The sequence below is a fragment of the Podarcis melisellensis genome (assembly GCF_964234715.1).
Source record: "Podarcis melisellensis genome assembly, chromosome: 6".
Lineage (NCBI taxonomy): Eukaryota > Metazoa > Chordata > Lepidosauria > Squamata > Lacertidae > Podarcis > Podarcis melisellensis.
The window spans coordinates 68,968,618-68,983,489 of NC_138538.1; the positions used below are offsets into that span (position 1 = coordinate 68,968,618).

The following is a 14,872-nucleotide window of genomic DNA, read 5'->3' on the forward strand; positions in this document are numbered from 1 at the left end:
TCCCCACTGTGCAGGAACTTGGTGGGATGCAGAATGGATTTAAATGCCCTTGAATATCCTAGTTGCGCTAATCTAATCAAACATAAATCTAATACTCTTAATTTACATTTTAAACATGAAAAATAATGAATCTCTTACTACAATATATGCATGTACTGCTATCTTACAAAGAAACTAGGTTAATACATCACGGCAATTTAATTACAGGAAGGTTATTCTTAATGCTCTGGAAAACTCATCGCTCCTCCCTCCTTTTCACTCGCTTCCCTCTGGTTTGTGGCAACAATAGGCAAGAAAAGGGAGCCACAATTTTTTTGTAGCTTCTCTTTGCTGCTCAGTTATAAGCACCACCGTCCAACTTATTCCCTAGTGTTGCTTGAGTTGCTGTTGTTGTTACATTTATATCCTAGCTTTTCTCCAAAGAGCTCAAGGTGGCACATACACAATTCTCCCAGCTTCCATTTTTCTCCTCACAACAACTCTGAGGTAGGTTAGCCTAAGAGAGAGAGAGAGAGAGAGACTGACTGACTAACGTCACCCGGTGAGCTTCACGGCTGAGTGGGGATTTGAACCCTGGTCTCCCAGGTCCTAGTCCAGCACTCTAACCACTACACCACACCGGTGAGTAGACGAGGGAGGTCAGTAACAGATACAGGAAATCTGCACCCTTTAACGGACCTTACATGCTCCAGAGAACTATATCCATACCTACGATGGAATCCAGTGCTTCCTGAAAATTCTCAGATCTGAGGAAAACTTTCTGACCTGTTATTGTATGCAGATTCTTTACCCCCACACCTAAAAATGTTTACATTTAGTATGTTGATGAGTGAACATAGTAAAGGTAAAGGGACCCCTGACCATTAGGTCCAGTCGTGACCGACTCTGGGAATTGCGGCGCTCATCTCACTTTATTGGCCGAGGGAGCCGGCGTACAGCTTCCGGGTCATGTGGCCAGCATGACTAAGCCGCTTCTGGCAAACCAGAGCAGCGCACGGAAACGCCGTTTACCTTCCCGCTGGAGTGGTACCTATTTATCTACTTGCACTATGACGTGCTTTCGAACTGCTAGGTAGGCAGGAGCAGGGACCGAGCAACGGGAGCTCACCCTGTCACAGGGATTCGAACCGCTGACCTTCTGGTTGGCAAGTCCTAGGCTCTGTGGTTTAACCCACAGCACCACCCACATCCGATGAGTGAACACATCCCACCTTAAATGGAGTTAATCTAACCCTCGCATTTCTGCATGAATCACATTTCTGGGGTACCTGCTGATCGGAAGAAGGAAAACCCAAGATCAGTGACTCATACAGAGGTGTAGCAGGCAGCCCCTCATGGCAATGAGAATTCTACCACTTTGTGCTTTAGTAGTGAATGAATAACCCAATATGATATGGCAAAATTACCTACTCCTAGTGGAGGCTGTTGGAATATAGGCAAGCACAGAACAGAAATGCAGCAGACAGCATTGTATGTGTTGGGGGCTGTTGTTGTTGTGGTGGTGTATTTTGGGTTCAGAGGAGCATTTAATTATATAATTAATGTATTTCTCACTGCAACTACTTCCTTTTATTTATTTATTCCAAGCAGTCTCCTGAAACATATTGCTATGCACCAGGATACAGTTTGGAAATTACTGATATAACCACATCCTACTAAAATCACAGACACATTCATGCAAATATGCGCTGAAGATTTCTATAGTACCTAAGCGGATTTAACTTCATACATGCAATACATTTATTTCCCAATATACAGTAATCAGTACTCCATGGTAGATTTTTGTTGTATTTAGCAGCCTGGTTCCACACACACACACACACACACACACACACACACACCCTTTAGCTGCTAATCCATTTCAGCCATTTCCCAAATCAGACTCTGCTGACTGCTTTTATTTCATTTTCTGGCTCACTGATCTTATCCCTGCCTGTCTGAATGGATTGCAGAGGTGGTTCTTGACATGACTGTCTTCCGTCCTGGAAACCAATTACAACTCATGGGCTATATGAGAAAATTTAACAGGGCAGAATATAATGTACTTGGATTTCATGTTAATAAAACATTGCTGAAAACAAAAGCAAACTTTAGGTCGCGTATTATCATCATCATTTAAAACTTAGAACTCAGGTTCTGCCCAAACTGTCTACTCCAGTGGCTCTGAAACTGAGGTCTAAAAATCACACATCTCCACAAGATTATGGAAGAAGAAATGGAAATATGTATTTGTATATACAAACAAATCAACAAAGCTTATATAGAGGGGGGCGCAGTTTGTAAATATATATCTCAATAGTTTGAGCATTCTTCCTATATAAAGTGCAAATATACATTTGAAGATTACACATTGGAAGAACACTGACTTTTTCTTTGTTTGTGGCTAAGGTAGAGGGAAGAGACTGGGAGAGAGAAAAATATTGCCAGCCCCCACACTTGGGCTCCCAATAGTCTCTCAACTGTCTGCAAAGATCCACAGCTGCAGCAGAACCAGCTGGAAGCGTGGTGGCGGCTGAGAGGGCTCTGGGCGGCCAAGCACCATCTGCCCATAGATCTAAAAAAGCAAGATTGCTGCAGTGCAGTGAACGGCACCGCAGGAAAACACCAAAGAGATCCATCCCTTTTGGGTTTCCACTTCAGAGTCCTCACACCTGCTTATTTATTCAGTGTTCCTGAGGCATTGTTAAAAGAGATTTGTCTTTGTGTTTGTCTGGCTGATAGGGATGCTCTCTGCAAAGTGGTGAGCATCAAGAGTGTTGGTGGCTGCATCTGCCTCCCTACTGGGTGAGCATCTGCCTGTGGGAAGGGATTGGGCTCTCTAGGTTAAGAAGGTGGCAAAGAGTGTTTGTATTGCTCCAGGTGAGAGATGGGGTTAAAATGAGTAAGTTATTAGTTTGCTTTTTTCTGCTGTTATTGAGCTGTTCTTATTGAGTGGACCTAATTCTTTGCACAGGACTCTTGGTGAGTTGAACGTTGGAAGGGTTTTTTTAATTTATTGAAGTGTGAATTGAATGGATAGAATGATGTTGGGGTTGTTACATGGTTGATGAGTTATTGGATATGTGGAGGTTGTATGGTTAGATTAGCGCTGTGTAATTACTGTGCAGGTGAATAATTTTGGAGACTGTGGGATGGATTCAACTAACCCGGTACACTAGTGGATGTCAGTTGCAAGGTCTTCCTAGATGGCAATGGGGCTTTCCTCCCCTCTCCCACGCTGGAGGGTCAGGAAAACCCCCAGAAGAGTATGCAGGAAGGAGAGGAAGGATCATTTTAACAGCAGCACAAATGCCAAAACAACGAGAAGTGTGTGCTGCTGAAATCCTCCCAGTACAGTGGTACCTTGGGTTACAAACACTTCAGGTTACAGACTCTGCTAACCCAGAAGTAGTACCTCGGGTTAAGAACTTTACTTCAGGATGAGAACAGAAATCGCATGCCGGTGGCGCGGCAGCAGTGGGAGGCCCCATTAGCTAAAGTGGTACCTCAGGTTAAGAACAGTTTCAGGTTAAGAACGGACCTCCAGAACAAATTAAGTTCTTAACCAGAGGTACCACTGTATTATTTTGTATTACCATTCAAATTTTCTAGACAATACATGCTGCAATTAAGTTTCATAAATAATTTACTTTTGTGATTATTTATTCATGCATATAGTTTTATTTGTTGTTGCTTAATTGTGTTATTTAAAATGTGGGATTAATTATTATTATTAGTGGTAGCTGCAGGATGGTTTAGATTTGAATGTGGACTATATACCGGGGTATTTTACACCAATACTTTTTTGTTGGGATATGTTGAAATAGCAAACTGTATGTAAAGTAGAGAGCAACTGAAACTATTGCTGAGCTGGTAGAGAGAAGGTTGGATTAGGTGGAGATATACCCTTGCTCAGCTTTCCTTAATGAACTGGCCTTCTGCCAGGTCACAACTGTGAAGGTGAGTGGAAGAGTTGTCAGTGGGCAAAAGACCCCAAAACGGGACATTTCAAAGGTGGGGAGAGATGGGACTGAGCTGGCCCAGGATCCACTGGATTCCCAAGCCAGTCTCACCACCATTGGGCAATGCCATCAGGTCCACATCAGGCTTGGTCATCTTGACCCTGACCTTCTGCTGCTGGTTGTGTGAGCTGTAGAGCTGCAGGTGCAGCAATAGCTCTGCCGCTTTGCAAAGCCCTGGCAGCACGATGTGCATGTGCGAGTTTGGATTGTGCCCTAAATAAAAACGGATGGAACTTATGCATGGAATATTGAATGTTTACAGGTGGAATTCACCACTTTGTTCAGGATAAATTCAATTTCTATCAGAGACTTTTCTCAACAGAAAGAAATGTCCGAGAGCTTGTGGTCTCTCACCTGAAAGAGAGCAGAGCATGGCAGCCCTGCACTCACCTGAGAGCAAGACCCACTGAACACAATGGGGCTCTCTCCAAAGTAATCATGTGCTGACTTGTGCTGTAAGATGCCATTTAAATTACCAGTGGCATGAAACCTGTTGGGAAAACTGAACCAAGCTACAGATTTTTAGGAAGAAACACCAAAAGGAAATATATCCTGGCATGGAAGGCTAAGCAACTGTTCAGCTAATAAAGTGAATAGGGATACTTCGCTCCCCACAAAGATACCTATACATCAATGTGAAAAATGTCGTCTACGTTCTGCTGTTCTTCCAAAGGCACATGCACCTGTGCTTTAAATAACCTACTCGGAATACAAAGATATCTCTTCCAAGCATTATTCATGGCCAACTTTTCCACAGTGCATGGAAGTGTCCCTTTTATTCCTTGCACCTGTGAAGTTTCCTGTGGTTGTTGTTTCTAATTATTCCTGGCAAACGGGATGAGCATCACTCTTGATCTGGCTTCATTAAAAAGAAACCTGCTGTGGTTTCATTTGGAGCCATTGCTACTTCCGAAAAGAACCTGCCCATTTATAATAATAAAAAGCTGTCCCTTCTAAAATTGCGGGCAGGGTAGAAGACACAAAGAAAGGAAGGAGAATATCTTTTCAGTCCAGCCAATTATTTCTAAAGCGAGCACCCTGCCAGAAGGCATCCACAATTGAAAACTGAATCATGCTCCCCACAGCTCATTCAGATCTACTTTTTCTCCCAATCTGCAATATTGCGCTGGCTTGGTGAAAGACGGGCGAGGATGAGGCGGCTTCAGAGTTCACGAGGAACGAGAGAGGAGGCTGCCTTGGTGCCGAGCATCTTCTTCCTCCAGCATCTCTCCCTCCTCCCAGCCCAGCCGGCCACGCCTTACAGTACCGCACTCCCCACACCCAGCGCGCGCGGAGGCGGCGGCAGCAGCCTGCTGCGCCCAGGAGCCCCTCGCTCCTCGCAGGGCGCGCTTCCCACCCCGTTCAGGTCCGGCTGAGAGGAAAGCGCAGCTCTGCCGGCCCATCCCAAGATGCTGCCGCCCCCACCAAGGCGCTTCTTCTCCCACCCAAGCCGCTTTCCCGCTCTCCACACTCCTTTGGCCACGGTGGGAAGTTGCTGCGTCCCCGCCCTAGAGGTGGCGGTGCGGGGGAGTCACCCTCACACATACACGGAGAGAGAGAGAGAGAGAGAGAGAGGCGCCCCCTCCCTCCTCAGTCGCCCCCTCCCAGCGCGCCCCGCCCCGGTACCTCTTTCCTCCTGCTGGGCGCGCCCGGGCGCGTGAGGAGAGCCGTCTCCTCGCACACGACGGCCACGTCCTCGACGAAGACGCAGTCGGGCAGGCTCTCGTCGGCGGGCAGCTCGAGCACCTGCAGCCCCAGCTTGCTCTTCAGCACCCCGACGTAGAGCTGGTGCTCGCGCTCGGCGCGCGCCAAGTCCACCTCCTTGCCCTTCTCGCGCCTCAGCGCCTGCTGGCACAGGGACTCGGGCAGAGCCCGCACCAAGGCGTGCGTGCAGCGCCCGAAGGCGGAGGCGCCGCCGCCGCCCAGCCCTGCCATGTTGGGGAGAGCGAGAGAGAGGAAGAGGAGGAAGAAGAAGAGGGGCAGCCGCGGCAAGAGCAGGAGGCACCACCACAGCCCGCCTTCTCGTCTGGCTCCGGCGCTGCCAAGCTTCCCCTCCGCTTTCCTTCCCACCACCAGCTGAAGCGCCCTCCCCACCGCCTCAGAACAGGAGGAGGTGGGCTAGCGCGAGGAGCCGAAACCGCTTCGGATTGGCCACGCTTGCCTCATCGCAGTCCTGCATCCCGGGCACCGTCCATTGGCTGGGCGCTTTGGTCGGGGCATCCGATTGGCTCGAGGCGGCAGAAATTACCTGTGCGCTGATTTACAACCTTGGGGAAACCTTGGCCTTGGACATACCCGCCAACCGCCTCTGTCCAAGGGATCCGTTCTTAACACCAACAACAGCAATAAGAGAGTGTGAGCGCGGAATAAACTTCTACCTGATAACCGGGTACAGAATGCAGAAAATGTTAGGTATGTTTTCCCCACCAAGTTTTCACATAGGTTCTCCAGCAGAAGACAGCTTAGGCTGGAACCAGACTTAGTTGTGTTCTGCTTCTTCTCTCGGAGGGCTGCAGGTGAGTTGAGAAGAAGGCAGTTTCTTGTGATGCCTGCACACACCTGACTTTCCCTCTAGTAAGGAGAGTCTGGTGATTAGGTTGAGCTAAAATAAATTTGCTCTGCAAAGTGGGATGAAGTAACTGTCAAGACATTCTAGGTGATCTTTCCTGTTTATAAAAATTCTATGGCAGTGGATGTCAGCTAACAGATACCCCATAATTCTAGCATCTGGCTCTCTAGTCCCTCAGTGTAAGAGAACTTTTCTTTCACATAATGCAAAACAAAATACACCTATTTTCAACTGAGGGATGATGAAAAATTTATTTCCTACAATATGGTTGGCTACAAGTTATGCATAACTGGACTTGTGACTGATGAGTCCCCTGGCTCATAAAGGTGTTTCACTGTATGCCTTTTTAAGGGATGTTGGTGGTGGTATTGCCTAGCTAGAAAAGAGGTGGAAGAAAGTTGACAAGTGTGTTTCAATATATAAAATATTGCAGAAGAAGAAACATTTTGCACTGTGACTAGAAGAAAATGATTTCAGTTGTGGGGGACAATTGGATCTCACAACTTTCTTGCACATTGACCTCAATGAACTGCAGTATCACCTCCTGGATAAAGTGTTAGGCTTTGTTATGTTAGCCACAATCCATATGTATCCTGCAGCAGTATGATATGCTTTCCCTGAAACCAGGTAGAAAATGGAAGCCCCAATTAAGCTGAGGTGTGTACAGTTCAGTCAAGCATTGCACATGTGCAGGAGAGTCAGCTAAGGGACATCAAGTACAGCAATGTAAGAATGCAACTTGAAACACAGCGGGGGGCCATGGGTGGGATGAGCTCATCGCATTTCAAGCTGCTAATGTGTACAGTCTTAAATACGGGCTGGAGAGACGTGGATTGACCATTTACCTAAAGCCATGGACTCTGGACTCAGAGGATGGGTTTGACAAAGCCTGAACTTCATGTCCCCATGTGTAAACACATAATAATTATTTTGTTCCAAAGTGCCTGCATTAATTAGACACCGTAATAAGGAGTGACCTAATTCAGGAGTTGGTGAGAGTAAGAACTGCAAGCGCTCTGCACAGCAAATAAGTTAAAACAAAGTGCATATTGTGACTTCCATTGGCTGTGAACAAGTAGATTTCATTCATTAATTCAACCATTCATTCATTCATTCATTCATTCATTCATTAAGCAATCTATGAAATCTCCCCCTCACTGCAGATTTAAATTTGAAAACAAATGTTTAGAATTTTGTCAAAGAGCTGCCTGGGTACAAGAGTTTAAAGCTTGGATATGAGATTTCAAGTTATACTTTACAGGCTACTTTCTAACTTTGGATATCTAAGGAGATAGCCATGCTATCTGTGTAGCAGACAAACAGTATGACTTAAAAGCAAAGGTGAGGAGCACCAATTCTTATATCAAAAGGCCAAACAAGACATCATGTTGGAAACATGCATTTTCCAATCCTATGATTCCTTCATAACCATATTGTGGGGACTTAGGGGGGGCACTTGCAGAGCTGAACCAGTAGGTGAGAGGAGGTGCTCAACCCTCCCCCACTCTCTCAAATGCCCTTTCAGTATTCAATTATTTTCCCCAAACTGAGCTTTTCAGAAATGGAAGTGGGGGGGGGGGATTGCTTGAAAGAGTAACTTGGCAGGTGAGTTTTCCATTCAAAGTGACCCCAAAGATAATGAACAGTTTCCTTTGGGCTGCAAAGGCAGTCTTGTCACTTAGAATCCCAGTTATGGTTTAAATATATGTGAGATCCATGACTAAGATTTCCCAAGTTTCTTTCAAAACATTGGTATCAGGAAAGAAGACCCCCCCCCCCAACTAAAATCAGGACTAGGTAGAGGGATAGTTTAACTCTTTCCACTGTATAATTTACATGTTTGAAAACCACACACCCACAGCACTGGTAACCTGCTGTTTGCCCTACACGAATTTTGCATGAATTATGGTGCAACCTCAAACAATCACTTATTTCTCCCAAAATTAGTGGGACAAGATATTCCCACCACCATTTAATCGCAGATAGGCAGCATAGATGAAATAATATTTGCCTATGTGAGCAGTCTTAAATATCCCCACATTTATGCTCATGAGGGCAGACAGAATGTGAGGACCAAGTAATCCTGGACAATCACAATAGAAGCTGGAAGAAACACAAGCACAACCATGGGCATGGCCATTACCTACAAACAAATGTGGACAGTTAACATTGCTGTCTGAACCAGCTCCCAGATATTACAGACTGAAGCTGGAAGATCCTTCAGGAAGAACTGAAACTATCCACCGCAACTAGAAACTGTCTGTCATTCTGTGCCACAGCCATTTCTAGGCGCACTTCCAGGCAGAGATAATTTGCAAGTGTCACATTACAGAATCAGCTTTACTATCACCTTCAAATGATATAGTGGATGTGCATTCCAATTGTTTCCAGTTCAAATGAACTTGCAGGATCAAAGCTACCACCCCTAGCACCAGCCTTCCTCTGAGGCGCACCCTGTTCACCTTCCTGTTCTAACAATTCAGGTGATAAAAAGTTGTCACATGAAAAGATCCTTAGAAGATGCACGGGATATGTCTGTGTCACCCAATGCGGTTAAATTAACCTGGCATTTTGTCTGCTGCTGTTTTCTACATTCAGATGAATAGCAGTGTCAGCAAAACTGACAGCTAGGCAGAGAAGAAGGGGAGGGTGGGACCGGCTTCCAATGGTGATTGTTTAGAAACCAGTTTTGACAGCAAATCCTGTGTATTGTATGTAACTAGAGAGAACAGGCAATGTTCAGAGGCACTGTGAATGCACAGAGTCTAGCACGATAAGATATACTTATATTCCAAATGTGGCTTGGCATGGTGTTGTCATCTAGGGCTTTGCATGTATTTCCAGAAATCTCTTCAAAGGCGCAATAACTCTTGGAAGTTTTGTTTTCAGTCCCTTTTCTAAATATTCCCAAGGCTGAATTCGACATTTTTACCGCAACAGGAAGCTGACTTGACACTGTCAATAAAGCTTTCTGCTATGACTGACTCTTTTTAAACAGACCTCACCTGACACATGAGGGGAAAGTAATATTTATTCCTCTTGAACGGTCCACCTTGGAAAATGTTGATTTATTTCCTGAAAATTGCTAATGACTAAATTCCAACTAAACGTGTTGCACAGTGAATCCCAACAAAACGTGTTGCACAGCAAAGAGTCAACCTTTTCTGCAGGCGAAGTAGAAAGGAAAAATCTAGTGGACGGCAAGATGTCAGCCAACTCTGAAACACTGCTTTGTTTGTGCTTGCTTGCCAGGGCAAATATGGATTTCTAATGGTTAGTATGAGCCTGTTCTGGTCACTAGGTAAGACATGGAGTCAGAACCAAGTTACTCTTTATTTACTTAAAAATATGTATATCCTATAGCAGCACAAGGTGGCTTACAACCACAGTTAAAATCATAGCAACCATCAGTCATAAAAACAAATTTTCAAACAAGAAAAAAGTCGAAACGGCTGACAAATTCAGCTCACAAATTCGTTTATCAGGGATGAACTTTAATAAGCATCCAAGAAGTCATTCCATAGCCCCATTGCCATCACCAAAAACCCTTGCTCCTTGTCAAGGTCAGCTTACCTTAAACAAGGGTGTAAATCATTTTCCCCCAAATTTGTAACCACCCTACCTTTACCCTTGATTCATCCCCAGCCTTCGTAAGCTTTTAAAATGGGACTGATAAGGAATGAACACCTTCTGTGCCACCGGATTTTGGTGGAAGAAGAAGAAGAGGAGTTTGGATTTGATATCCCACTTTATCACTACCCGAAGGAGTCTCAAAGCGGCTAACATTCTCCTTTCCCTTCCTCCCCCACAACAAACACTCTGTGAGGTGAGTGGGGCTGAGAGACTACAGAGAAGTATGACTAGCCCAAGGTCACCCGGCAGCTGCATGTGGAGGAGCGGAGACGCGAACCCGGTTCACCAGATTACGAGTCCACCGCTCTTAACCACTACACCATGTTGGAAGCAGACACAGACCTGGAGTGAGCAATGGGCTTGAGCTTACTATTGGGACTGTGACAATGAATACAGTGGTACCTCTGGTTGCTAACGGGATCCGTTCCGGAGCCCCGTTCGCAACCAGAAAGGAACGCAACCCATGTCTGCACACACGCGGGTTGCAATTCGCTGCTTCTGCACATGTGCGTGACGGCATTTTGTGCATTTGCGAATGCGCGAGTGGCGAAACCTGGAAGTAACGGTTTCCGGTACTTTCGGGTCGCCGCAGGACGCAACCTGAAAAAACGTACAGTGGTACCTTGGGTTACATACGCTTCAGGTTACAGACTCCGCTAACCCAGAAATAGTACCTCGGGTTAAGAACTTTGCTTCAGGATGAGAACAGAAATCGTGATCTGGCTGCGCGGCGGCAGCGGGAGGCTCCATTAGCTAAAGTGGTGATTCAGGTTAAGAACAGTTTCAGGTTAAGAACGGACCTCCGGAACAAATTAAGTACTTAATCCGAGGTACCACTGTATCATGAAGCAAACGTAACAAGAGGTATGACTGTACTAAACCTAGACTGAGCCCTTAGCAGAGGTGTTTTCTGAGAGAGAGATGAGTTCTTGAGAAGCCATTACATTTTGACACAAATTTGAAATAAATAAAATGTTACTTGAAAAATGTAAACCATCCCAGTATATCTTCAACTTATGCTTGCTGTTTTCACAGGCAAGTGTGTGGGTGAGCAAGGGAAAGGATCATTGGACGAATCAGTCAATTCATAACTAAGCTGATTAAAAAAAAAACCCAAACTACCTCCCTTCAGTAACACACAACTTTTTGATTACATTTCGTTTCAGTGGGCGAATCTGGGAGAATCTTGAGTGAAAATAGTTTGTTTAACTGATGATTTCTCAGATAACTAGAATGAATAACAGTATGGTTTTTATTCTCCCAAATATGTGGTGTTCTTCAGCATGGCCAGCAATACCATTCGACAGAGAGACAACTGCTTCAGGTGGCTGTTCCTCCTGAACTTTCAGCCATTCCCCTTGGGCCACATGGTTTCTCCTGAGCCCCCTAATCTGGTCCACTACCTCAGGTATGGTGGTGTGAGGATTATTGGGTTGCCTTTTTAAATTTTTATTATGTATTTAGTGTTTTTCATATTGTGATTTTATATTGTGAACCGCCCTGAGATCTATGCGTATAGGGTGGTATACAAATTTAATAAAGAATAATAATAAAAAATATCCCACCACCAGTGTTATAGTAAGATTCAGCTGCCAGTCCAGTCAGCTTCTGCATATTGCATGGAGAGGGAGACCATTTTGTCTTTCACCTCAAGCAGCAAAAGCCCTATACTCTTCAGCTGTGATATGAAATATATCACATATTAATATGTTAATGCTGCTGCTGAAACCCTTTTCCAGATCACTGTTACAGTACAGTGGCACCTCTGGTTAAGAACTTAATTCGTTCTGGAGGTCCGTTCTTAACCTGAAACTGTTCTTAACCTGAAGCACCACTTTAGCTAATGGGGCCTCCCGCTGCTGCCGCGCCGCCAGAGTACGATTTGTGTTCTCATCCTGAAGCAAAGTTCTTAACCCAAGGTACTATTTCTGGGTTAGTGGAGGCTGTAACCTGAAGAGTCTGTAACCTGAAGCGTATGTAACCCGAGGTACCACTGTATAATTAGGAAGCACAGTGGTTATTCTATGTTTTGGCTCCATATTCCTTCGCTCAATTTGCGGCAACCTTACAAAGCACAAAAGGGTAATTATTCTTTTCCTGACTAACTAGAATTAAGCTTAGTTTCTAATAATTGGACTGATTAAGCTGTTAAAGTCTGCATTGCTATTTCAGTGAAATTAATAGTACTTATTTCACTGTTAATATGTTTTGGACGGTGGCTGTTGGTTAAGTTAAATGAAAGTCAATTCTAAACGTGTTTATGAGTAATGAAATTATTTCCCCAGGATAAAGTCCCCACCCCAGTTAGTTACTTCCTATAAGATTTTCCTACTAGGCTGCTTTACTCAAGACCTGTACTATATTTCAGTACCTGCCCCTGATAAATCCTTACACTGGCTATCTTCACACGAACAAATCAATTAATGAAGCCGGGGCGTTGTGTGTTTTTGAGCCAGTTTCAAACCAAAAGGTGAGATGAGAAGAGGCAAGTGGATAGCAATGCAGGAAGAATTTGCATTGGGGGGGGGGGGGCCTGCAGGAAACTTTACTGTGCAAGAAGCTCTACTGGAATCCTTCCTTTCATCTGATCTCTGCCTGAAATCTCACTTGCAGCAGAAAAAGGGAGTTGGATTTGTGTGGGCTGTACCACACGGCAAGTCACATTTTTGAATGCTCCCTGCCAAACGACAACAAACAAACCAATAACCTAGCCTATCCAGGTGCACAGCTTTCAGCTCAGCTAACTGTTCGTTGTGCTGCTTTTCTGTTTTTCAGGTTTTAACATTTGAGATTTCAAAAATGGAACAACCCAATTTCTGTAGTCTGAAGCAGGACATCACATATCTCACGGCCCTGATACCTCGGTTTCCATTCCATTCTGCTCCAGTGCAAACTACTGCTCTTGCAATGTTAAGCTGGCACCATGCAACCTCCTCCTACACTCCTTTCACGGCCTCTAAAAGCCTTCGGGGAATGCATTTGCTGCACAAGGGCTTCCCCCAGAGCTTGTACATAATTACCCATGGCTCCTGCTACTACCCTGCTGCAAGGGGAGAGAGATCAGCTCTCAGCGCTAAAGCATGTGGATGAGCTTTTTCCCTCTGTGCCACTGCTGGGAGCACAGCATCAAAGCAAAAACAAAGAACCGAAACACTCAAGCAAATAAACAGAAGGCTCATCTGCCCCAGCTTACTGTTGCATGACAGGACAATTAATTCAGCTGTACGAGTGAACACATTTTCTGTTTTGTACAATGTGCAGTTTTACGCAGGAGAGACAATCAGCCATAGTCAGTGGACTCTAGGTGTCTTCATTTCCTTTAAAATTGTATCCAGTACAGTCTGTTTAAGCACAGGCTTAAATGTTAAGGATCTACAGAACTTCTGTTTCCCCTCTTCATCTGACTTTAATCCAGGTAAGATTGTAATTATTTATAATTCCTGCAGCACTCTGGGCACTCAGATTGTTATAGAAACAAGAACAGGACCTTCATTCCTAATCACAACTGTATTAAGCAAGGTAAGTTTCAGTAAAGTCAACAGGACTTTCTTTTGTGCATGAGACTTCTCTAGAACAAATAGCGATGTCCTATTCATCAATAATCATAACTTTACTATATACACCCCACCCATCTGTCTGGGTTGCCTCAGTCGCTCTGGGTTGCTTCCAGCATATATAAAAACATAATAAAACATTAAACATTAAAAAAGCTTGCCTATTCAGGGCTGCCTTCAGATGGCTCAGGGGTCAGATAATTCCATACCCTCCATTTTTCAGATGAAAATAGGGGCATCCTAAGGGAAAGCGGGTCCATAGCTGTCAACTTACAGATTTGAAAATAAGGGACCAGCAGCCAAAATAAGGGACCTGCAGCCTCACCTGTTGCAGGCACTCCAGGCTTCCTGTCCTCCTGCAGTCTGGTCAAACTCATGCTGGTAGCTCCGAGAACACTGTCCAACCAACTTTGTAACCAGAGGTTCAACTGAATAGAATCTGAATCACATGCACCACAAGGCCTATGCAGCCTCAACTTAAGATGGCTCCCTGGCCTGGCTTTGCACTGCAAAGTTTGCAGCAGCACGTGCAACAAAATGGCGTCCAGCATTCAAAACCCCCCTCAGCTTGCATTAACTAGCCACACACAAGGCATGCAAGCTCCACCCCCCCAGTCGTTCTTAGACTTCTTATTGGGTGAGCAACACAGCCAAGCAACACAGTTGGAGCCTCCCTCCTCCCTGGCCAGCATGGAGAGAGGGAGAGGAGCTGCTTCCTTTGAAATTTAAGGGACATCATTTAAGGGACATCCATCAATAAGGGACATGGCGCTGGAATAAGGGACTGTCCCTTCAAATAAGGGACACTTGACAGCTATGAGCAGGTCATTCCGGGGTAAAATTAGAAACTGGGACGGCTTCTGTAAATTTGGGCTTTCCCTAGAAAATAGGGACACTTGGAGAGTCTGTAGTACAATACCAGTGCAGGGGACAGGCCTGGTTCACAGGACTTGAGCAAGAAAACATAGCTTTGCTCCCTTTGCTCTATTGGAACCCTTGGCACCAGATCTTGTGTCCCACAGACCGTGCAGAGCAGAAGACAGAAAGGTTCTGACCAAGCCCCTGAGTGCTATGCTACAAACCAGATTCTATCAAGCCCGGCTTGATGGAATACC

At 45.1% G+C, this 14,872-nt stretch overlaps 1 protein-coding gene across 6 annotated transcripts in view; it reads right to left on the minus strand.

Moving 5' to 3' along the window:
* The window catches only part of DDAH1 (dimethylarginine dimethylaminohydrolase 1), a 121,081-nt gene that overhangs the window by 51,097 nt on the left and 55,112 nt on the right, over positions 1-14,872 (minus strand). For 2 of the 6 annotated variants that reach the window (XR_014169126.1, XM_081914297.1), the window contains exon 1: positions 5,628-6,072. The exons of the other annotated variants lie outside the window; for them this stretch is intronic. Coding sequence is in view for 1 of the 2 variants with exons in the window: in XM_081914297.1 (XP_081770423.1) it covers positions 5,628-5,936 (309 nt within the window). In the remaining variant the exon portion in view is untranslated. Of the gene's footprint in view, positions 1-5,627; positions 6,073-14,872 lie in introns of those variants that run through there. 6 annotated transcript variants of the gene reach the window in all.